At 36.7% G+C, this 25793-nt stretch overlaps 2 protein-coding genes across 15 annotated transcripts in view; both read right to left on the reverse strand.

Annotated features, from left to right (window-relative positions):
• Window positions 1–9325: 9325 nt before the first annotated feature.
• Window positions 9326–25793, reverse strand: part of LOC105256308 (tubulin polyglutamylase TTLL4) — a 176522-nt gene continuing 160054 nt past the window's right edge. For 5 of the 14 annotated variants that reach the window (XM_025407604.1, XM_025407601.1, XM_025407603.1 and 2 more), the window contains 3 exons: window positions 12841–12897; window positions 10491–11658; window positions 9326–10190 (listed from right to left, as the gene is read on the reverse strand). In XM_025407604.1, coding sequence (XP_025263389.1) covers window positions 9599–10190; window positions 10491–11623 — 1725 coding nt within the window. In that variant the 5' untranslated portion in view covers window positions 11624–11658; window positions 12841–12897 and the 3' untranslated portion in view covers window positions 9326–9598. Of the gene's footprint in view, window positions 10191–10490; window positions 11659–12840; window positions 12898–22080; window positions 22605–25793 lie in introns of those variants that run through there. The other 9 variants (XM_025407608.1, XM_025407607.1, XM_025407609.1 and 6 more) reach the window with 4 other exon arrangements.
• On the reverse strand, window positions 16422–17607 carry LOC105256307 (enhancer of split mbeta protein). The gene has a single exon (XM_011266115.3). The coding sequence runs from the start codon at window positions 17389–17391 to the stop codon at window positions 16783–16785; it is 609 nt and encodes a 202-aa protein (XP_011264417.2). The 5' UTR covers window positions 17392–17607; the 3' UTR covers window positions 16422–16782.

Raw genomic sequence — 25793 nt, forward strand, 5'->3', positions numbered from 1 at the left:
TCGTGCGCAAAAAAAAAAAGAAAAAATGACGAAGAGGAGAGGGGAAGACGGGGAAAGAGGAAGGGAGGGACCCCGAATCTGGCCGTTACGGCTGAAGGAGCGTGGGAAGCCAGAAGTCGCGAATCCTTGTAAGGAACTGTTGTATTTCCTGAAGGAGGTCCTGCGTCCACCTGACGTTCTCCCTTCGCCTGGCCCGTGAGAAAGATCGGCAGGAACCACGACGCATATTGCGGGGCCTCAGTCGTCCTCTGTTCTCCTTTCTTTCTCTCTCTCTTTCTCCCCTTGTCATCCTCGCTAACGGCCACGCGAGCAGCACGCTTTCAGCACGTTTCGACGACGACGTGGGAAGGATCCCGTGCCTGGCCGCCAATCCGATCCAGCTATCTTCTTTCCTTTGGCAACGGCGGTCCCTCCAGGATATAGCGGGTTCCGATGTAATCGCGAGACGACAACGGATGCTCGTAACGTTCTCTCGATGCTTTTTCCAACGTACTAGAAACTGTCGAATCGTTAACCCTTGTAGATTATATTTTTTTGCTCTGTTCTTGGATCACAATGTCTCGTTGCAATTTTTAGCTGTCTCAAAGTGCTTGAAAAAATTTACATATTTCTTGACATTAGAAAAAAATATTCATGTATGTACAAAAAATAATTTTTATTGATTAAAGCCTTTGGGATATTTTATTATTAAAATATCGATAGAGTAAACTAATGATATTTGTAGAAAACAGATAGAAAACTTCAGATTTCGATATCGTTGGTTACAATTATTTTTAGAGATAAATACTTTGACAAATACATGTACATTATTTTTAGAGATAAATACTTTGACAAATACATGTTAGAGGATTTTAAAAATAATATAATATAATAATATAGATAATATTAAAGATAATATGATATAATAATATAAATAATAGAGAAAGTCAAAGTATATCGTGAATAATGACTGTCCATTCCCGAAAGATTCGTAACACGAAATATAAATAAAGAGAGAAGGAGATTCGATACCCGATGCAAAGATCGGGTGGTAGCTGGTTTAACAGGATTCGAACACACGAGGATACCGCTGGCGTGCGCGAAATTGGGTCAGTGACGTCATGACGAGAGGCTGCCGAAGACGAAACACATTCGGAAGAATAAAACGACCCGGGCAGCCCGGTTGCACGATCTCTTCGGTGGTTATTTTCTGAATCTCTCGTGGGAACGGCTCCCCCGCGTCGACGAAACACGCGCGGCTCAATCCGTCTGGCAAAAACGTGTCTGCGGATACCGAAATGTCTGCTCGAAAGAAAAATACACTCGCGATCGGTCGGCACAAATGACTCGCCTGAAAAAAGATTCTCGTAACAGCCGGATAAATTCGCCGATTATTGCAACCGGTATCTGTGCATTTCGTTTAACCAGCGTATTTATTCAAACAGGAATTGTATTAAAAAAAAATCTGACGGGGAGATTGTCTCTCAGGATCGTCCGATATGTAAGAAGAAACATTGTCGAACGTTTAAGGATGTTTTGTATCTATTTTTAAAATATTGAGAATTTAATTGTGCAGAATGTCCTTACATATGTTTAGAATTTTCAATACAATTTTTAAATCGATTCACTAAAGCGTTCACAAGTTATAAGGATTTTAACTTGCACCGAATTAATATTAATATTATAATATGATATTAATATTCATACGTTCGGAAAACAATGATTTAGAAAATTGATATAGCTTCCGTTCGATGTTTGATGATCCATCATTATAATTTTATTATTTCATTATTATTTTTATTTCATCATTATAATTTTATTTATACCTATACATATCATTTTGTGACAGATATATTTTCTTTCGCTCCCTCTCTTCTTTGGATGAATAAAATTATGCTCCTCAGTAGAAATTATTTTTGATAATTTTTCTCCAAGAAAAAGAAACTCGCTCTTCATATAATTTTACATCTTTTTAATCTCTGTGTTTCTAATACAGACATGTGTTTAAGGATGTTTTGTACATATTTTCAAAATATTGAGAATTTAATGAAAATTGTACAGAATGTCCTTACATATGTTTAGAATCTTCAGTACAATTTTTAAATCGATTCACAAGTTATAAGGATTTTAATTTGCACCGAATTAACATGTGTTCTTATGAGAAACGTATAACCACGTCGATTCAAATGACAAAAACACATGGAAATAATATTCAGAATTTGTTTAAAATTTGCAAAACTTTAGATACAGAGGAAATATTTGGTCAAACAATATTATACAAGTACTAACTGGTTAAAAAGATATTAAATATAATTCAATGAAGTTAGCCATGTATCTGTCACAAGGTGAAATTCTCTGCCAAAAATTAATCATTTCGATTAACAAAATTCGGAATATTTCAGTAAAAACGCAATAAATATTAAAAAATACATCTCTGCACTGTAGCTAAGATCAAAGATCATTGTAATATTCTTCCAGCTACTTTTTGCTGGGATTGTACATACAAAGCATCCTTAAGAAAATATATAAAAACAAAATTATAAAAATTAAATAAAAATGTTAAATAAAGTAATTTCTCTCCCAAAGACTTCAAAAGACTCCTTTTCATGCATCGCAACAAACCTACAATTCACCGCCCGAAGCATCAATTGCGGGGAATTGTCGCGGAAAAGAGTCGTTTTCATGAATCACGAAGAATAGAATAGGTGGAGGTAGGTAGATATTCGGGGGAGGTGGGGGATGACATTCCGCCACGAATATACACGCGTGCAACATGCGTGCCGAGAATGGTGGCAAGGGCGGAGCCACGTATAGCGTATTTCTCAGCGGGGTTTACGTCTATTTCGAGGGGTGAAGAAAGGCGGGAAGGGGAGGGGGGAGGGGGAGGGGTGCGCACCCCGCGCTAGCCACCTGACGCACCCCGGCCGTGGGAACCGAACGAAAAACCGTAGGAATTCTCTAGCCACCATCGCGGCCTGCGTGCACGCGCACACGCACGCGTGCGTGCGTGCGTGCGTGCGTGTGTGTGTGCTTCAATATCACGGTACCCCCGATTGTTGAAGAAGGGCTCGCGCTTTTGTGACGCGATCCTCGGATTTTCGGAACTGATGAATTTGATGAAATTTGTGAAATTTTTTCGAATCGAAATCATTTCGATTCTTTACGGTTTTTTTTTCAATATTTTTATTTAATAATCGACGATCCGTAGCCGAAAGTTCTTTCTCGGCTAAAAAATTGTGCGAGTTAAGCACAGCGATTTGTTAGGATTCGAGCAGCTGTCAAATGCGGCGGAATATTTATTTTTCCATTAGGCACGTATTTATATCCCGCTGAAACAATAAGATTGTCGGCGCACGCTTCGTGCACGCGCGCGGCTTATGGGAATGAGCTGCGTGACAATATTCGTCGGGCGGCCGGCGGTTTACGAGCGGCGTGAAAGTATGTGGGAAGTCCATCGCGATTCTCGAGGGAGCGTCCGGTCTACGCGTAGCCTCGTAATCAGCCGCGTGCACGTCGGCTCGTGCGTAAGACAAAGTCGGAGAGTACCAAGAGTATACGAGAACGGTTCGGTTATGGAGACGCCAATGGAAGAGGCAGAGAGAGAGAGAGAGAGAGAGAGAGAAAGAGAGAGAAGGGGAAGGCGAGGAAGGAGTCACGATCGAGATTATTGTGATGCTGAAACAATGATCCAATATATCTGTGTCTCATATTCCTGGATGTATTAATCATGCAATCATATCTCTCTCTGAATATTTCACACATAAAAAAAAATAATTCCTTTCAATTTAAATAATAAAAAATAATTAAATAATAAAAAAAATAATTAAATAATTAAATAATAAAAAAAAAATACTTTCAAGAATAAAATTATTAATATTAATATCAATATGAAATATTAATATTGACATCAGAAAGTAATCATTAACGCATTTTGCATTCCAAATTAAATGAAATTATAATAACACTTATGTAACAATTATGTAACAAAGAGAAGCTCGTAATAATCGATAATGAATATTTCTTGCACCAAATAAACCTCGTGGCTCGGAGCGGCCGGACGCTCGTGGAGATAATATCGGGGGTATCTTACGGTATATCTCGAATACGAATTTTGACACGAGGCACATAAGAGAAGACACATGGGGGAAGGGGGGAATCTGAGGAGAACGCGCGCGGAAGCGTGGGAACGGGCGCTCTTAAGTCTTCTCAAAACAAAGCACGAGCTAGCTACACGTGATGTAAGTGGGGGGCACGCGACGCACCTGACTACCGCGACGCCCCCGCGCGATTCCACGTGCTCGCATCCGCCCGCACCGCGGGGTCCTCCTGCCCCCTCGTCCCCCCTCACCCCCCCCTTCGCGATCCGTGCATCACGTCGCAGTGGCCGCTGTCGGTTTATTAAGTCGTTTTACCCGGTGCCGAGTACGTCCTCGTCGCGGGCAGGCATATTTCGCGTAGGTAGATAGGTAGACGTCCACGTCAGTCGAATCGGAAAGATCTTTTTTAATCTTCGTAATGACGTAAGCATCGTTGAATAGCTGATAGATGTGTACCGTTTTTTCTTTTTCTTTTTTCTTTAATCGCACACTCGCCGCAAATATGAATTCATAATGTACAATATACAGGGTGTTTGTTAATAAGCGCGAAAAATTTTAGGAGATGACGCGAAGGAATCTGTCCGTCTCAAATAAATAAATAAATATTTTTTATTCCTATTAAAATTCTTAAATATATGAGAAGACTATTAATTTTTAGGAGATGATTCTTTGTCGAAAATGAAAAGGGATTTTTCATATAAACGTATACTCCTACATCCATATATTGTTACACTCCTCCAAAAATGGGGATACAAATTTTTTATTTTTGTCTCAAATTTGGAATAAGTTAAAGAGAGTTGTCCACCTAATTTCTTCAACTTGTTCCAATTTAAGAAGAAAATAAAAATCTAATTTTTACCTCCATTTTTGGAGGAGTGTAACCCACAGGGAGGGATGTTATACGAAAAATCCCCCTTAATTTTCGACAAGGAATCATCTCCTGAAAATTAATAGTCTTCTCATATATTTAAGAATTTTAATAGGAATAAAAAATATTTATTTATTTGAGACAGATTCCTTCGCATGGAATCGCTAGATACAAGAATCAAGTGGCACGTGCCGCAGTTAAATACACGGTAATGTTGAAATTACATTGTCGCAAGGCGTTTGAGTGGCTCGTGGACCGACCTTGAATGATCGTACGAGACTGCCTTTTATATTCGAGCCTACGGTCGTGATAAATGACACGCTAATTATGCACACGTGCGGAGGACACATTGTAATCGCCTCGCAATCGTCACGCGCAAAGTTCACGAGGTAGACAAAAACCGGATATCTAATCATGCGAATAACTTGCGCATAAATCAAAAACACGAGGAAATTAACATTGCTGTTTTTTAATGCCCGCTAATTATATTTCACATTGGCTTTATGTCTGATATGCACGTGGGAAATAATATCCACTAGTCATGGGTTGGCAATGTATTTTGGAAATATTTTGCCTAGAGACTCGAGAGATTTCACGTTCTCGATCAACATGCGATTGCAAGATTATTTATTTATTTTTATTTTTTGTTTATTAAAAATGATATTAAAAAAATTAAAGAGAGAAAAGTATTTTTAGCAATTTTAAGTATTGTAAATTGAAATATTTTTATTATAGAAAGTTTTATATTTTATCAAATTTTTATATAAAAAATATCACGGTTTATATCTCGTACGAGACCATTTTTTTATATTCGAGCCTACAAATGACACGATTATTATGCACACGTGCGGAAAGCACATGTAATCGCGTCGCAAATTATTCGCATAAAAAACCTATTAACTGAAAAAAATATATTTTTAATCTTTGTCTCGGAATCACAAATGGAGCGATGACGGCATATTTTAAATCGAGTGGAACGACGTACTTATGTCACAAACGAGATGTTGCTCGCATAACGCATAATTTCTCATCGCTGAATGGGAGAGTAATCATCAAACTAATTTCCGAACCCTGTTTCCACGAAACAACTATAACATTAGGAATCCATCCGTCGAATCAATTTGATCAAGTGACAAGGCAATCCATGAGCGATTTAATGATTCGCTTAAACCGATTTCGGAACTTTGGTTCGTTCATTCGACGAGCTGGACCAAGATGCTTCAGGCACGATTCGAGGAATCGGTGTAAAATTATCGCTCGCGCTTCTTTTCCGGATTAAATAGAATCTCGGATGAGACGACATAGACAAAGAGAGCTCCAGCCTTGTTAAATGGACGGCGATAAAAACATAACTACCTGTCCCGTATTCAAGTGACAGCTTGGTCTCCTTGAGATCTGTCCTCACGTAGAGAGAAGACGGGGTCCTTAGCCTTACGCGTCGTGTTGGTTACATAACACACACGCAGCCACTCGCATGAATGAATACATTCATAAAGACAGCCCGGCCAGGCGCGCACGTCACACATATGCAATATTTACACGCATACGACATACAATGCGCGCGCGAGTAAGGCTGCAATCTCAATAAGAAAATATGTCTATTATGTTGTTACAATAACGATATCAATTCATTGACCGTCGTGGCACCGTGAACGCAGTTTATTGTCTCCAAACGATGGGGTACCCTGTGCATCATGTAAATCGCCTCGAATAATTTCGTCCCCAAAATCTGCAGCTCGGAAGAGAATCTGCCGGATCGATGCGTTAAATTTAATCATATTTATTATCAATTATTATTAATATATTATTCTCCTCTGGAAGAATTTAACGAATAAATTTGACAAAAATAGTGATATTAATAATGTTATTAATTTACACTTAATATAATGTAAAATCGTTTAAATTATTTATATCCTTTTCTCTGTATTTATGTCGAAAATGTGGAGCTGGGATTATTAATCACGAATAAATTTGACAAAAATAGTGATATTAATACGTTATTAATTTACACTTAATGTAATGTAAAATCGTTTAAATTATTTATATCCTTTTCTCTGTATTTATGTCGAAAATGTGGAGCTGGGATTATTAATCACGAATAAATTTGACAAAAATAGTGATATTAATACGTTATTAATTTACACTTAATGTAATGTAAAATCGTTTAAATTATTTATATCCCTTTCTCTGTATTTATGTAGAAAATGTGGAGCTGGGATTATTAATCACAAATAAATTTGACAAAAATAGTGATATTAATACGTTATTAATTTACACTTAATGTAATGTAAAATCGTTTAAATTATTTATATCCTTTTCTCTGTATTTATGTCGAAAATGTGGAGCTGGGATTATTAATCACGAATAAATTTGACAAAAATAGTGATATTAATACGTTATTAATTTACACTTAATGTAATGTAAAATCGGTTAAATTATTTATATCCTTTTCTCTGTATTTATGTCGAAAATGTGGAGCTAGGATTATTAATCACGAATAAATTTGACAAAAATAGTGATATTAATACGTTATTAATTTACACTTGTAATGTAAAATCGTTTAAATTATTTATATCCTTTTCTCTGTATTTATGTCGAAAATGTGGAGCTGGGATTATTAATCACGAATAAATTTGATAAAAATAGTGATATTAATAATGTTATTAATTTACACTTAATATAATGTAAAATCGTTTAAATTATTTATATCCTTTTCTCTGTATTTATGTCGAAAATGCGGAGCTGGGATTATTAATCACGAATAAATTTGACAAAAATAGTGATATTAATACGTTATTAAATTACACTTGTAATGTAAAATCGTTTAAATTATTTATATCCTTTTCTTTGTATTTATGTAGAAAATGTGGAGCTGGGATTATCAATCATCGTCTCGTAAAGATGATGTTAACTGTTGTTTAACGAGACGGAAAATCTAAACGAATCAAATGTTCTTGTGTCTTTGCTTCTGAAGACAATTGGTACGGTCATTCTCTATCACGGATCGTACTTCCTCCAGACAAACCTGATATATGATGTTTTAAGTGACGGAGCGCCCAACCAGTAATTGAATTTAAAGGGCGGAAGCGAAGAAATCTGGTCCCCTTTCGTATTAACCTAATCAAGCGCAGTTGTCCGGTACCGCCGACTGTCGCGGTCACAATAGAGACATTAAATTGTCAGTACGGATTTATTAAATCCACCTTATGGTTGCGGCCATAAAAACGTTTACATCTCCAATACTTCACTTCAATAGTTTATATCCGAATATCTCGATGTACGGTATCTTTTAGATGAGATAAATTTATCGTACGTCAAAATGGGACATTTTAATTTCTTCAATTTTCATCAGGAGCCCTTGAGTCTCTTAATCTTTTGCCAAGCTTACGATTGAACCTAATGAATCAACGGAGGAGCGCGCTTCCTTCCTGTATCGAAGCAGGTGCTGGCAGTCTCACGATGCTCTTGTTGCCGAAAATTATGCACGCCCGCTACATTAGCAAAGAGACTCTTGCGCATCGGCAGCTTTGACTTTTTATCACCGCCAGCGGTCAGCCGTTATAGCCGAATTGCCATTAGGTGTCCGATAATTTCGATATACGCCAACATCTCGGTGTTCTCGGTACGATGACTTGTCCACAATTTACCACGACCGGTGCAAGCGTCCCCTTTCTTTGGGGATATGCGCTCGTTCCTTATCACTAAATTTAAGACAAGTTTTTATCAATACTTTTTGTACCGAGCGCATGATTTTGGAGAAGTTAAAGCGACCGAAATAATGAGTTTGAGGCAATCTGTACGTATGAACGCAAAATCTCGAAAGAGAATTGTAAATTAGGGATTATGAAATTTTTATTAATACGGCTAATGAATGAAAAATTAATTTTGCAGAAGCATAATATTTATGAGCATCTTTAACGACAATTTTTTGCACCGGACAATCATCGAAATATGCGTACCTATAGATACATAATTTTTTCACTTACTTGTTTGCGCTTGAATCCGTTATGAAATCTGGGATGTCCTCTATAAAATACAAAATGTACCAAAGACAAATTTTAAATTGAATTAAATATTAAAATCGAAATTAAATTTGACGTTAAGCTTTGAATAAAATTACTTTCTAAAATTAATTTTTTATATGCTTATTTTGTGTATGTATGACTTACATCTTTAAAAAAAATTGTCCTTTTGTAAATCTGTTATAATTTAAACAAACAGTTTATTATTTTAAATAAAAAATTAATTATTGCAATAAACTTCATCTCAAACAAGATTATAAAATTAAATTTGCGTTATTAATAAGTAAGACAAGAATTATAATAGATAAGAAAAAAAGAAGTGATTGTATCTCAGCATAAGTAATAAGTAAGTTCGCGCGTGTAGTGAAAAATTTTTATTAAAGACAAAATTTCATACAATAAAATAAATTCGCACAACCGTGGGAAAAGGCACATAATGAATTTGGTTCTTGACGAACCACGGACGTGGAAATGGTACGTTTACCCGTATACAAGTGCGCATAGCGTACAAGATGAGAAGGATTCTATCTAAAAATGTTGATTTCAAACGACCTTGTAGTTTGGCGTCTCTTTGATGTCGATAATTATCGATATAAACATGACGTCCGGGAGGAAGATTACTATTTAAAAGATCAGTTCCAAGATTGTTCCAAGTGATATTTGGTCTTGCATAGCTTTTGTAATCGGGAAATACCTTCGTCCCGATTGTCGCCATACTTAGCCTCCCACGCGTCGAACAACATATTGTAGTATCTCGGAACATCAAAGTACTGCAAGTACTGGTGACTGGTGGTGGTAGGAAAAATTTTCTCGAATCTACCCAACTGCGTCAGTTCGTCCTCGTAAGTGATCAAGTGTCTGACATCGTCGGGCGTGAGATCCTCGATTATTTCATCAAGGTAGTCTTCCCGATTTCTCAGATTCGCGTACAACGATTGCTTGTGCCGTTCTTGATAGCTAAGTGTAGTTCGGTGCAGTCTGTAATCTTGGCACACCAGATCCAACTGGTATCTTTGGGCTAGTTTCTCCGCTTCTTCAGACGGTATGCACGTAGGCAATTGATATCCGGCTATGTTAAAGACGTTTTTAATAAGAGGCCCCTTGACAGCAATGTCCAGCGGCGAGGAAGACTGTAGGGAGGGCGATATATTCACCTCGAGTAACCACGGTTTCCGATTCTCATCCAAGAGAATATCGATGCCGAAAAGCTCATAGCAACAATACCTTGAAATTTAATAAAGTAAAACATATATTATAGAAAAAGTATGTATTAATTAACATAGGAAACTTGTTAAAACAACGTGAAAATATTCTACAAAATATTATATTATTCAATTATTAGTATTTTAATTTTTTAAAATATTATTTCTAGCTTCTACAACATTAAAAAACTTTTTATTAATTTAAAAAAATATTATTTAGCTTCTACAACATTAAAAAACTCACTATAAAATAAAACAATAGTATTGGATTAAAAAGAATAATAAAATTAATTTGATTAAAAAAATCAGTTATTCCCCTCACCTCGAAGTCGTATTGGTTCTCGTTAGAGTGTTGATGGGAGATTCGCCGGCTATCATCGTCTTGATGACTATGTCCTTTATAGACACCCAAATCTTGGCAATATTCACATTTTCCTGCTCGAGATAGGACCATAGAGTTCTTAGAGTCCACTTGTGACCGGTGCTCGAGTCCGCGCAGTCGTTGCTGGTGTAGGTCGCGCTGGTCTTATTAATGCTATAGTTGGTAAGATGCATGAAACGGTCGCTGAGGTAGTTGATGTCGTCGTTGTATTTGACGGAGGCGAAGCGCGCGAGGCCGTCCGGATAGATGTAGATCTTGAGCGGATTAATGCTGGTGATGAGCACGTAAAGGCGCAGGTCGAACTTGGCGCCGCGTATCAGCAACGGTCGCGACAGATATTGCTGGACGACGACGGCGCGTTTCTTTGGTATCTGCGACCAGCGATGGACGACGCGGATCCCGGTGCCGCGAGCGGAGGCCGGTGGCTTGATGATCCACTTCTCCTTGCCCCCGTTCTTCTCCCATACCTGGCGGAAGAGACGCAGGTCCTGAGGTAGCACGTAGGTGCGCGGCACGAAGCCGAACTCGCGCTTGCCGTACTTCATCATCATCCGGCTGAGATTGCGCGACAGCCGATCCTTCCGGCCGATTTGGTAGGTCCCGGGGAAGTGGTTGACCTTCTGCGACTGCTTCAAGCTCTTGTAGCAGGCGGACTTCATGTGCTTGCCCCAGGTGCCGCACCAGTTCTGGCACTTCTTCATCAATCGATATCCGGAATTCACGACGGTGCGACGCACTATTATCGGTGTTATCGTGCTGAGGTGCCACTTGAGGTGCCGCGCCACTTCGTACGGCAGTACCGGGCCATTCTTGCATTCGAACGACTGAAAGACGATGTAGGGCGCCACGTTGTCGAACAAGCTCCTGCGGAAGGGCAGTTTATTCTGTTTGTCGCCGTCGATCGACAGCAGGTCCCCGTCGACGTCGAGGTCGGGCACGCTCTCCTCGTCGTATTGAGTCTCGGCGCCATCGGTGCTGCTCGCGATGCTATTGGTTTCGTGTTGATTGTACGCGATTACGTCCATCTCGGATGAGCCTGGAGCATGCGAGAAAAAATTCGCCGTTCGCGACATCTTGATTCTATAGCTTCTAAAACATGTATCTTTAACTGTGAAAAATATAATGCAGATTCGTTAAAATAAAATGCAGATTAATATGGAATGTCGCTATTGAAGAAAATATCATGCAGATTCATTAAAATAAAATGCAGGCTAATATGGAATATTGTTATTAAAGAAAATATAATGCAGATTCATTAAAATAAAATGCAGATTAATATGGAATGTTGCTTTTGAAGAAAATAAAATGCAGATTCATTAGAATAAAATGCAGGCTAATATGGAAAATTAAAGAAAATATAATGCAGATTTATTACAATAAAATGCAGATTAATATGGAATGTTGCTATTGAAGAAAATATAACGCAGATTCGTTAAAATAAAATGCCGACTAATATGGAATGTTGCTATTAAAGAAAATATAATGCAAATTCATTAAAATAAAATGCAGGTTAATATAGAATATTGCTATTAAACACACTCGAGGAGCAGAGCTGATAGACTTAATCGAGATAAATTTAAATATTTATTGCGACTCAGTTCGATATAATATACTTTGATACGCTTAATTTTTTCTGAGTTATTATAAATAGATATATTAGCGATATTTTATCGCTAATTAATTATAAAATGTGACAACTTTGCCCGGAGCTATAATTATGGAATATCAAACTAGCTAATACTTTGTACATGCTATGAATATGCATCAAATATAGCTGCAAGTTATTAGCAATGCGAAAGAAGCAGGTGCAAATATTCGATTTACTTGTTATCGTGGAACAAGTAAATTAACATATATAACCTGATTAAAATTCAATTTCATCGGCGACTTCGTCAGAAAATAATTTTTTCACGAAGATATTTTCTCTCAAGCTTATCATTATATTTTATCTGATATTCCTTTTGAATAATTTTATAAAGTAAAAGTTTACTTCAATTACAATTTTTTATTCAAGATAAATTAATTCCTTTCAATGTACGAGTATAATAGCGTTCGATAAAATGTCGCACGATAAAGAGAAACACGATATACGTCAAAATACGATAAGAATTATAAACCAGTAACAGCATCGAATGCTGCATAAAACGATTATTCGCAATAAACACGATAGAAATTGAAACGTCTGAGACGATGATGTTACGCAGACGCGTCAACGCACGTGTCAAAAAACCTATTGTGTATAAGGCGCAAGATTAAATGAGAAAATTTGCGAAAAGAAAAATGTACGTACCAATTCCTATTGTTTAAATGTCAGCTGCCAGCATTATGATGATACGGCTACAAGCATCTGAAACATACAAATTGATTCGCCAATTATTATAATCGCCCAGAGAACATAATGTATGCATGACGCGAATGCATATCTCTTTTGAGCTATTTTGTATTGATAACGATGCTAAACGTTTCTTTGCGTCATGAAAAAAATAATGATTTTGAAAAGAAATATGCCAATATAAGTTTGCCAATATAAAATATAAAAATATAAAATGACGATGATTAAGTATATCACCGCGAGGAAATAATCAAAATTTACACCATAACAATAATCTGATTTCGATCGATTATTATTTTGATCGAATAACTTACACGAGTTAATGCGAGAACTATTTTTATGAATTTTGTGCAGCAAATCAGTTGACTTATCTTGCAATTTTCTTATTTTTCTGCAGAATTCACGTTACATTTATTCATTTTTAAAGTAAAATTAATATTTATAATTTACATGTAACAAATTTTATACGAGAAAAATAAAAAAATGTCGCGCAAAGACAAATAAAATAATAATACTTATACAATATATTACTCTCGACAATCGCAAAATTCGTATAACGAAATATTTATAACTTTGTAGCGGAATTCGTTTCAACTTTTACTCACAGGTTCTTCTCAACCAAATAGCCAATAGCCGATTAATAAAATCGATTAAATAATAAATAAAATCGATTAAAAATCGCAAGTAGACTCGTTACAGGAAAAACAAGCTTTATATTTACCAAGAATGATGTATTACAAATATTATCAAACATCAGTGTTTGAAGATTCATATTCATATAAATCTTATTTAAGTAAAAACAAAAATATTTGAAAATAGTTGGCGCTTTTTTAATAAATTAATTCTCTTAACCTTTTAAATTAATATAAAATTTAATTTAATTTAAATTAAATTAATTCTTTTAACCCTTTTCAGACTTATTCTGTTTCTGACTATTTCTTTACTTTATTTTTATTGTAAAAAATACCTTTGTCGAGTATTTGAACAGCGATTTGTTACAATTTAAATGTTCGCGAGAGTCAACGACCGGATCGTATATCTTGATAATTGCGAGCGCAATCTCTCGCACGCGAGTAGTGCGCGTCTGTCAATCGTACATTGCGCTTGAATGAGAAGCTGGTACGGTGAGTTTATTTCCGTTCGCATGCGATTGACTTTTTAACGTACGATCGCATTTTTAGAGGAGTAGAAACTAGGGATAAGAAGTAAAAAGAACGTCAAATTGCTACATAATTTGCGATCTTATTTTAGAAATTTTTCTGTCGATTAATCTTCTCTTGAAATTTATCTACATTTTTCTAGTTATTTTCACCACAACCGCGAAGACCTAGCTTTCATTATTAATAACAAAAATATTATCTTGTGAAATAATATTTTAATAAATTTTTAATAGATTTTTTTTAAATAAATTTTTAATAAATTTATTAAAATAAATATATATAAAGTTTTAATAAATTTTTTAAGTTTCTCCAAGAGATTATTCATTGACTATAAAGAATATAAAAGAGCAAAAAGTAAACAAGTATCTATTCTCCTGCAATAATGATTAATAGTTATAAAGCTAGATTTATGTTACACATTTTTTTAACATTTATTTGTAAGAGTATATAGCATAATATGCGCAGAAATCATGCCATATGATAATTGATACGAAGATGTCGAAGCAGACGTGCACGCACGTTGATATAAAAAAGTTCGATATTGTCGATTAATTCGCTTCGAAACGCGCGTTAAGTAAATATGCCAGCCACAATGTGGCAATTAAATAATCATTATCGATCGCGCAGTTGGCAGAATACGAGAGAGTGCATTAATCGAAAAGTAAAACGGGATCTGTCGAGAAGAAAGAGTTAATTTTCTTTCGTGTTCCACTTATGTAAAATCAAATTAACGCGCGATGCTCCAAGAATACAACCAAAAACGGGAAGACTCGAAAAAGTGTGAAAGCGTCGCGCCCATCGATCGATGGGATTGATCGATGACTTTGGTGAAATTTTTTCATTTATCACAAATTTCTTCTCTCTTTAAATCGCAATCGTATTGTCGGTAAAAAAAAATCATTCAATTAATTAGCGTGTTAATAATCGTTTTTGAAGAAATCCATTTTAAGTGAAAAATTTAATTCGCATAGATCGCTCTTCGAAAGTTACATCTTCCCATGTTAAGTGTGCACACATTGTGTTCCCGACGTCTATGGAGAATGAGAGAAATTGATTAAATCGTGTCTTAACGTTGGGATGTGCAAGAAAGTTTCAGTTCGCATATATTGAGCCACGTAAAATGCATTAATATTCATGTGTCAGTTTCGTCACCTCCGGGCTTCCTACCCGAACGGCGACGACAGATGACAAGTGGTTTTCGATTTCTTACAGTGTCGCACCGTGCGATTAAAGACCGCCAGTCAATTGTAGTCTTTTGCATGCGAAGGTGACTTGTTACAGCGTTCTTCTCGTCGTCGCGCTATATAATTTGAATGCGATTTAATCTTTTTGTGGCCTTCGCGATTCCCCGTGATTTTTTCGACGATGTATACCTATAGACTATAATGTAATACTTTTTACATTTACAATTGAATACACAGATGTAAATATTAATCTCTGAAATAAATACACACAGACGCGAAGGTCATAAAAATGTGATGAATCTGTGCGCGAGAGATTTTTTTATCTCTTTTTCTGGGCTATTTTTATCATTTACAATTTTGCAATAGTAACTTTGCATGTACAAAAAATATATATCACGCAAAATCATATGTTGCGTGCTTATAATGTATATTCTTATCCATTATGTTGCGTGCTTATAATGTATATTCTTATCCATTTTATTTGGAGTAAAAGTGTGAGATATTTTTAAAAATCTCAGTTGTAACTTTTTTCGTAAATTAATCAATATTTTTTGCTGATTGATATTTTTTAAGTAAAAATATAACAGGTGATATTCCAGAATTGCCGTTATTTATTAAAATTTATTAATGAAATGCAAAATTAACATATTTAAAATGAATAATTTATATTATACTACCAAATAATTTCTATAAATATATTGCAAAATGCTTTTAAGATTGATAAATAGATGTATTAATTAATTAATTGAAATAACATTAAATAGATGGGCTAAATGCTAATTCTAGAATTTCTTCTTGATTACATCTAAAACACATTAATTTTTATTGTGCTTATTAAATATTTCATTGACGGTCTTTCTGCTACAAAGATACTATTATAATATTATCTAAAATTTTCGTTGCTTGTGCAGACATTAAAATGATTTATCACTAAATTATAAAACAAATTTGAAGAATATTTCTTGAATAATATTACAAAAGAAAAATTGAAAGAAATTTGTTAATATTACTCGAGCTACAATCATTTATATAAATATATTGATTTACATGATATAAAATTAATTTATATAAATATATTGATTTACATGATATAAAAAATTATACATGTTAGAATGAAATAATATTCTTCTGCGTTATATATAAAATTAATAAAGGAGAGAAGGGTGTATAAATGGTAATTATTTCGACTTCATTGTTTATCATTGAAACAAGACGTTTATTGATGATCGGCTGCAACAGGATGCCAAACGGCATTACGTCGAGAAGAAATTCTTAAACATAACAAGTTAACATCTATACAATAATCGCTATGCTCTTTAGAGAAAATAGTCATCTCAGGTACAAAATGGAACCCTATCACAGACGTCACTTAAAGCTGCATTACCTATGTACAATGCGATAGATTAAACCCCATTACGAAGTTAATATAAAGTTCTCGACATTTTCAATGAGTCTTTACAATAAATGTCAATGTTTGGAAGACAGTCATTTTCCTCCTCGCGGCAACAGAAGCCGTCCCCGGATGCCTCAGGATACTCCCATCCTCGCTGATCGCATCACCAGGGTCTCCAGACCGCGTTGGACGACTCGGAGGATTCCCCGGAGGAGCTCGCGACACTGACAGGACTCTGAGGAGGAGTGTACACGTTCTGGGGCACGCTGGTCTGGCTGGCCTGGGTCGTCTTCGTCGCCGAAGCCGCCGCGGTTGCCAGCGCGTGTTTGGCGCCGGCCGGGCCCTCGAGTCGCCGAAGGCAACCCCCGAGGTGTCGCATAAGCTGGGCGCCGGCGGCGGGATGCACCGCCGCCGCGACCGGCGTCGACAGGAAGGTCGACACTTCCTGGGCGCACTGGGTGAAGCCGTCGCGGAATCGATCGGCGTAGCTGTTCTCCGGGGTGAGCGTGAGCCTCCTGGCGGCGCGCAGCGTGTGAAGATGACGTACCGTCAGCTCGAGGATGTCCGCCTTCTCCAGCTTCGCCACGTTCTCGCCCTCGGCCTGCAAGGCCGTCACCATCAGGTCCTTGAGCTCGTCCAGGCAGCGATTGATGCGGGCGCGCCGTTTCCGCTCCAGCATCGGCTTCATCACCTTGCGGTACTGATAGGTGCGCGACACCGGCTCCTCGTATTCCATGCCGCTGACGGGCGTGTAACTCGTGTGCGGCGACATGATCACACTTTTCGGCGTATCACTGCTCACAGAACGTGGGACAACCGAAATCACCCGGATCGACGAGCCGACCGAGCTCCAGGGAGATCCTGGCGGTGCCAAGTTTCGATCAAACTCTCCAACTCTCGAATGTGCGCTCGCTTTTCTCGGAGTGCCGAGAATGCGTCCGAGCCCGTACGTGTTCGTCAGGGTTCTGAGTCACTGGTGGGGTACAACCCGTTATTTATATACCAAGCGCTGGTTCCCCACCAGTGCCACGATCGTCCTACGCTCCACGGCCGAGAGGCGGAGGGGTCCGAGGGGTACGGTGCTGAACCCTGCAGCCCGCGTGTACAGCCAGCCAGCAGCCGTGGCGTATCGTGGGAAGCTCGCGAGCTGGAGCGTTCCCACAGATCGGGGGGCCTGCACAGGTTCTGTGCCGTTTGACGCCTGCCGACCGGGAAAAGGGGGGGCCCTCCTTGCGAGCCGAGAGAGCGGGCGCTCGCGCGCGCGCGCGCGCGCGGGAAGGGACACCTCTCGCTCACCGAGAGCACACCTGCATAGTGCCCTGGACGACGAGCGCGAGGCGCGCGGAGAGCGAGAGGCGAGGAAGAGGAAAGCACACGCCACGACGCGCGACCAGCACGAGGACGACTCGCGCGAGGACGATCGCGCCGGAGGTAGAGATTATCGTGAATGAATCTACGAGGAGAGTACGCGCCGCTTCGCGAGAGCTAGATTGATGCGCGTAATGAGAGAGACAAAAATTCCCCCCTGGCTTTTTAAAGATGTTTTTTACCTCTATTTTCAAAATATGGAGAATTTAATGAAAATTGTAGAGAATGTCCTTACATATGTTTAGAATCTTCAGTACAATTTTTAAATCGATTCACAAGTTATAAGGATTTTAATTTGCACCGAATTAACATGTGTTCTTATGGGATACGTATAATCACGTCAATTCAAATGACAAAAACACATGGAAATAATATTCAGAATTTGTTTAAAATTTGCACCAAAGTGGATATTCGTCAATATTTATTTTCAGCTACTTTTTGCTGGGATTCTACATACAAAACATCCTTAAGTCATATTATAATTATTCTTATTAATCTTCTTAAGGATGTTTTGTACCTTTTCAAAGTATTGAGAATTTAATGAAAATTGTACAGAATGTCCTTACATATTTTTAGAATCTTCAGTACAATTTTTAAATCGATTCACTAAAGCATTCACACGTTGTAGAATTTTAATTTGCATCAAATTAATATTAATATTATAATATGATATTAATATTATAATATGATATTAATATTATAATATGATATTAATATTATAATATGATATGATATTAATATTCGGAAAACAATGACTTAGAAAATTGATATAGCTTCCGTTCGATGTTTGATGAGCCATCATTACGATTTTATTATTTCGGTATTATTTTTATTTCATCATTATAATTTTATTAATATAATGCAATAAATATTAAAAAATACATCTCTGCACTGTAATTTTTTTGTCAATTTGCATACGGTTTTTGTTGCAAAGATTAATTGAGTAAATCGGATACATGCATTTATATGTAATAAAAATAATCAATCTTCTCTTCAAAAATCACACACGCAGCTAAGAGATACTCCGTTTGGTATCCCTTTTTCACGTATAATTTGATTAGAAATTAAAATATGTATATAAAATAATAAAGTAGAAGTATGAAGATGATTCCATTTAACATTTTCAATTGATGTAAAGGAAAATACTACTATAGGTTTGCGCATCCGTGCTCGGGGCACGACACTTGTTGATTTACCAGGTTACTGCCGACGTGGTGCACGTGTCGGCAACACTCCTGGCACTTGGCCAGAGTGAATCACGTCTTGGCGAAGCGAAGATGCCAAGTTGCGGCTGAACCAATTTGCATCTTTCTCTTCGCGTAGAAACAGTGCAAATAAATATCACAAACGATTATCCATTCTCTCTAATATTCTTACGTCATTACAAATATTCCATAAAATTATTGTACCTTCCGTTACGTTGAATTATACGAATTGCAATGTTGGAGAAATTTTTATTTGACGTATAAATAAAATATTTTTTTAATTAATAATCCTCTCCTATAAAAAAAGTATACGAAGAAGAGAAAGAACGGAATTAAACGAATGACGATTTTGGTTATAAATAGATTTCGGCTGCAATAATACCTTTCGATTCCGTGACGTGTGCGAGGAATGAAAATTCTATTCTTCATCCATATTCAATTATCGTTTCTGCGACCGAAAAAATTCCGATATTCTCTTCTATTCTACACACACACACACATGTATATATATATATATATATATATATATATATATATATATATATATATATAGTTCCCAGAATAAATTCGAATACAATTAACCTACGATCTCTTCCTGCTTAAAAGATTTGCATATCTCGGGAGAATTTTGCATATTCTGTTTGAGATTAGTCCAACATTTAGAGTGATCTCTTGGAGAATTTCCGATAACCGGTTCCGGTGCAATCGAGCGGGTCCGGGAGCCGATGTTTTGAATTATAAACGTACAATCTTAATGATCCACCTATCCTCGGACCCGTCCAGGCTTCGCTTGGGGAACTTAACGAGGTGTTCAGTCGTTTTGGAAGTCCAAACAAGATCTCGTCGAAGTGGGCCAGCCGAGTATTTACGAGCCATCGGGTTTAAAAGCAAGAGCAACTAGTCGGCAACTCGGATATTACTACGACATGTCACCTTCATTAGAAAAAATCCTCTTCCTCAAACACGTGGCCGCCGCTTAATTACTGATCTATTCGAGACTACGATTGATACCAGTGGAATTCTGTGGATAATCTTTAGGTGGACAATCAAAAATATTCTCGATTGAGAGACTCTTTCGTAAACTGGGATCCCCTTAAAGAAGATAAACCTGTCCTTGGATACGTTTTATCTAAAGTCTCGGTTTAAGAAGATAGCGCGAGAATCTAAAAATAATATTTTAGAATCATTCCTCGTATAAACACAATACAGAAATCTGCGCGGTATATTAATAAGCATAGATAAAAAATTTTTTAACAAATATTATATAATTCAATATTATTTATATTATCTTCAAATAAAATTATCACTTTTCTTAAGTCTTCAAATCTCGATATATACATCTGGCGAATCTCTTTCAAATATATCGTGAATAATTTTCATCAAGCCATCATGCGTATATGTCATGAATTTGTCATAATTAATTAATTAATTAAATTTATTTAATTTTAATTTAATTAATCAATTAATCAATTTACTAATTTTTTATTAATTTTTGCCGAGTGCAAACGTTTGTTCTTTCGTAGAGATGCTGCTCCTGCTACATCCCTGCTGATTCATCAATATCAATTTATTCTCTTCGTTATTTCTTTCGTTTTTTTTCTTTTTTTCCCCGAGATCGTATTTTCTGCGCGGCAAGTACGTTCTCATACGAAAATAAGGCAGCAGCGACCGCGATGAGTCGGTAGAAGACCGGTAGGATAATTACATTGATTGGTCATACGAGCCGGATGTGGCTTGGTACGCGCGGTACGCCAGTTAAGCCCCGACGAAACGAGCCTTATCCGCGGCGCTACCGCTGGGACACCGGGTACATATTATTGCCCCACGTTAACAACTCGTTACGCCCGCTCCGGCGAATGAAATGTCGATATTTCCGCCAGCGCGCGCTGGCAACGTGTCCTTACGTGATTCCCGACAACGGAGTTCATAATTCGTTTCTGAGTAGGATGATGAATTTTTTTGCACGCTCGCTCCCTTCCCCCCTCCCCCCTCGCCCCTCCTTCCAGCGACCGATTCGCAATAAATCGCGCGCTTCCTCATCGAGAGATCGAGGAAGTCTTAACCTCGAGAGAAGGATTACGCAACCGTTAACTCGATATTTCGAGCGCAATGCGTTTGTCGAACGTGTTAATTAGATGTGGGAGATTATTAAATTATAGAGTTTCCCCGAAATTTTTTGCAATCAATTTCTGAGATCGAGAGATATTTATTGATTAATAATCAAAATAGGAAGATATTAATTGACATCAATTTAAAGCACTTAATAAAAACGGGGAATCATTAAGCGACGTGGGAATAAATGTCGATAATAAAATTGATAATAATAATTTAATTTTTTATTTCGTTAAATTAATTCGATTTTAAAAGTAGGCTTTAGAATTAAAATATTAGGATTATCACGTTTTTCGTGTGGTTTATAATACAATTTTATAATCTCATTTTTCGGAGTAATCTTGCGATTCAACGTTACTCCGAAAACTGAGATTACATAACAGTGCGATATTCGCACAAATATTGCCAGCCGATAGCTTTTATTCACCTGGAAACACTGCTTGCCCCTTGGCAAATATATAACGGGCTCGGGAACGTAATAAATACCCGAGGAGAAACAATAATCGATACACGATTCGCGCATACGCCTCATAAACAAACATAGGGAAATACCCCGAGAAATAAGTGAGCCGATAAGCTGGTTCGATGCATCGTGGTGATCTATCGTATCAATCTGTATCGGATGAAAATAAAACGTTAATTATCACGGCCAATAATGGCCCCGGGGCCTTGCCTTTTCTTTCCGCGATGCAACGCGAATAAACAACGGACGTATTTCCCCCGGGCGAAAACAATAATCCCCGTCCCATCGCTTGGCGAATAACGGCAATATTTACCGGAATCTCTTCAGGGATCCTCGATCTCCTCCTCGTGCTCCGCCTCGATGCCCCAAGCCTCCTCGCGCTCCTCGACGACGACCCCGTCTGCCGGCGTGGAAAAAGGTACGAAGGTCGTCGATGCTAATTCGTGGCGCGTCGATGCACTTCCGGCATCTCCGTCCTCTTCCCTCGCTCCCAAAGGGTCGTCGGTGCTCTCTCTTCCTATTCATCGCCGTCCCTTTCCCCTCCCCGCTCGAGGTTATCCATCGTTTCCCTCCATCCCCTGTGTCTTCGTTTCCCGCCCTCTCTCTCTCTCCTTCTCCCTCGGCGCAGAATGGGTAGTCTGGCCTCCGAAATTCTTCCGGTTGTGTACTCTTGGCTCGTGCTACGGAACGTGGGAATGTTCTCAGGCCTATGGAAGTCGACCCCACCACGTGAAAACACGCGTTGCAACGGACAGCGTGTGGCGCGCCTAGCGATGGGATCGAGGCAAGCGCAGGCTCGAGCGAGAGAAATGTCCGACGATCGAAGAGTGAGTTACTTGACAATTGTTCGAATCAAATATTCGTCAATATTCATACGTTCGGAAAATGATTTAGAAAATTGATGTAGCTTCCGTTCGATGTTTGAGGATCCATCATTATGATTTTGTTATTTCATTATTGTTTTTATTTTATCGTTATAATTTTATTTATATACATATCATTTTGTGACAGATATATTTTCTTTCGCTCCCTCTCTGCTTTGGAATGAATAAAATTATGCCCCTCAGTAGAAATTATTTTTGATAATTTTTCTCCAAGAAAAAAAAACTCACTCTTCATATAATTTTATATCTCCTTAATCTCTGTGTTTCTAATATGGACATTTAAGGATGTTTTGTAGTTCTTTTCAAAATATTAAGAATTTAATGAAAATTGTACAGAATGTCCTTACATATGTTTAGAATCTTCAGTACAATTTTTAATTCGATTCACTAAAGCGTTCACAAGTTATAAGGATTTTAATTTGCACCGAATTAATATTAATATTATAGTATGATATTAATATTCATACGTTCGGAAAATAATGATTTAGAAAATTGATGTAGCTTCCGTTCGATGTTTGAGGATCCATCATTATAATTTTATTATTACATTATTATTTTTATTTTATCGTTATAATTTTATTTATATACATATCATTTTGTGACAGATATATTTTCTTTCGCTCCCTCTCTGCTTTGGATGAATAAAATTATGCCCCTCAGTAGAAATTATTTTTGATAATTTTACATCTCCTTAATCTCTGTATTTCTAATACAGACATGTGTTATATTTCTTGCGCGTTAAAATGTGTATTTTGACTACGTGTATTTTTTATTTTACATTTTTATTTTTGTTTTTATTTTATATTTTATATTTTTATTATTTTTTTTTTATTATTTATTATTTTTTATTATTTAATTAATTAATTATTAATTATATAAATCATCCTTGTCACATTTTTATGATATCAATTCCATCCCATCGCTAGTCCGGCGCATTGCGTGCATATAAGTGCGTAGCATGTAATACACACACACATACACACATACACAATGCAATATGATGCGTTCCTCTTCTTCGCCATTGTATGCCGAGTCCTCCTTTGTGAAAAGAGGAGGCAACCAGTTGGTATTGTAATCTTAGCGCTGCCCCATCGCCGCGTTATGCACATAATGCGGAGGCTATTGTACGCAGCACGGGCCACATTGTTGCCCGCATCTTGCAAGCACCCTACAACGCCGACGGCGTTATTGAGGGATCCTTCTCTCTGCGCTGTTCTCCTCCTTTCCTTCTTCAAGCTACCTCGTTTCTTCTTCCTCGCGAGCTCGGCAAATTATCCACATCCTTGGAGTAGGTCGCGAGACCGATAAACGCGGCGATACTTGAATATTCTTCTCGTAATTAAACATTCTTGTGATCGCATCGATTTCGACAGAAATATAAATAAATTGTTGTATTGAAATTTTATATAAAAATTAGTATCTTACGTGGAAACTAGCGTTAATTCCCACTTTTTTGTTATATTTCTTATAATTTTTTTTAAGTGTCTTGCAACACTTAACAGAATGCGCAGATCAATTCATTTAAATCTGGCTTTTATTATTTTAATTATATGCGTGTTTTTTTTTTAAATAGCTCGTCTAAGAAATTAAGTTGAAAGCAACAAGATTTTTTTTCCTTCACTTCCTTTGATCGCGCTTCCACTTTACGACGCGAAAATAATTTACGTCAATTATTCGTCATCGTTCTCTTTTCATTATTGTATAATTATAATATATATATATACAAGATGATACTGACTTTTATCTCCGATAAAGCTCATCATTCTCGCATTAAAATGAAAATAATGAAATTGAATTATTATTTTTCTGTTGTCAACACATTGGATATTTTACTACGCGTCCTGTCAGATTAAGATGTTTAACTAAAGGACTGCTAATAACATGTTTGATGTCATCGTAACCTTGATGTTGTTAGCGCTATTAATAAACGCTATTAGTAATAAAAGCATTCTTATTACGGGCAAACAGGATGCAGTCCTGCTCGTACTGCATTCCGTATAATGTGCTCAAAAAAATATAATATAAACCGTCTCGCATCTTTCTCTCTTTCTTTTCGCAAAGATCCTACATTTCGCAAGTGATAATCTTGATTCAATAAATTCCGCACTGCATTAAATATTAAATCTAAGCATTCAAGATTGTTGTTAAAACCATTAAAGATATATGAGGATGACGCTTTTCACAAAGATTATCCTTAATTAATAAAATTCATCACAAAGATTATCCTTAATTAATAAAATTAATCGCAAATTGGATCGCGATAAAGACATTTTTCCAATTTGCTCAGTCGTAAAATCCAAGTCATTTAGAATTATATCAAGAGTATGATAGAGTATGATTTCATGATTTGATGCGCGCACACTAAGGAAAGACTTATAATATTATCTTATAATTACGTCTACGCGCATTTGATTAAGTGTCTTATTAAACATCCAATTACCGCTCCCGTTTTACACAAAATTACACTGAGGAAAAAATGATCTTGAAATAAAAAAATTTTAGTTAACTCAAGAAAGCTATTTATTTGGTGGATACTAATCACATATTTAAAAAAATATATATGCTTAAAAAAAATATAATTTTTAATTAAATATTTTTATATTTTAATTTTACAAAATATTTATTAAAATGCATTTTTTATTCCCAAAAATTTTAAACTGTTTAATTTAAAAAAATAATATATTTAATTTAATAAATTATAGTATATATTTTACGAAAGTAGTATTTAAATATGAAAAATATATAAATGAAAATAATGTACTTAATATAACATGCACATTTAATTAAAATTAAATGCTTTTGCTCAAATGAAATAAACAATTCCTTGCATTTGAAGCAAAAGTTTCAAGAAAACAAATTTGTTTGATTTAAAAAAATTTTTTCCTCAGTGTACACTATTTACCTGTTAAAGGTCGTACTTTAGCTCTCAACGAATCGGGCTTATCCAATTAGACTTGACGCGTGTCCCGATTAACAGACCCTATCTACATCTCGTACGTTGCGCCTCGCCTTTTTTGGAGCCTCAGACAATTTCACGCTTCCATTATTGGAAGAATAAAAGTCGCCTTCGTTCGTTTCCAATAATCTTGCCCGTATTCTCCGAGCAATTTACGATTAACGTAAGGATTATTCACGCTATCTG

This window comes from Camponotus floridanus, unplaced genomic scaffold (assembly GCF_003227725.1).
Source record: "Camponotus floridanus strain SB8 unplaced genomic scaffold, Cflo_v7.5 scaffold18, whole genome shotgun sequence".
In the NCBI taxonomy this organism is placed as follows: domain Eukaryota; kingdom Metazoa; phylum Arthropoda; class Insecta; order Hymenoptera; family Formicidae; genus Camponotus; species Camponotus floridanus.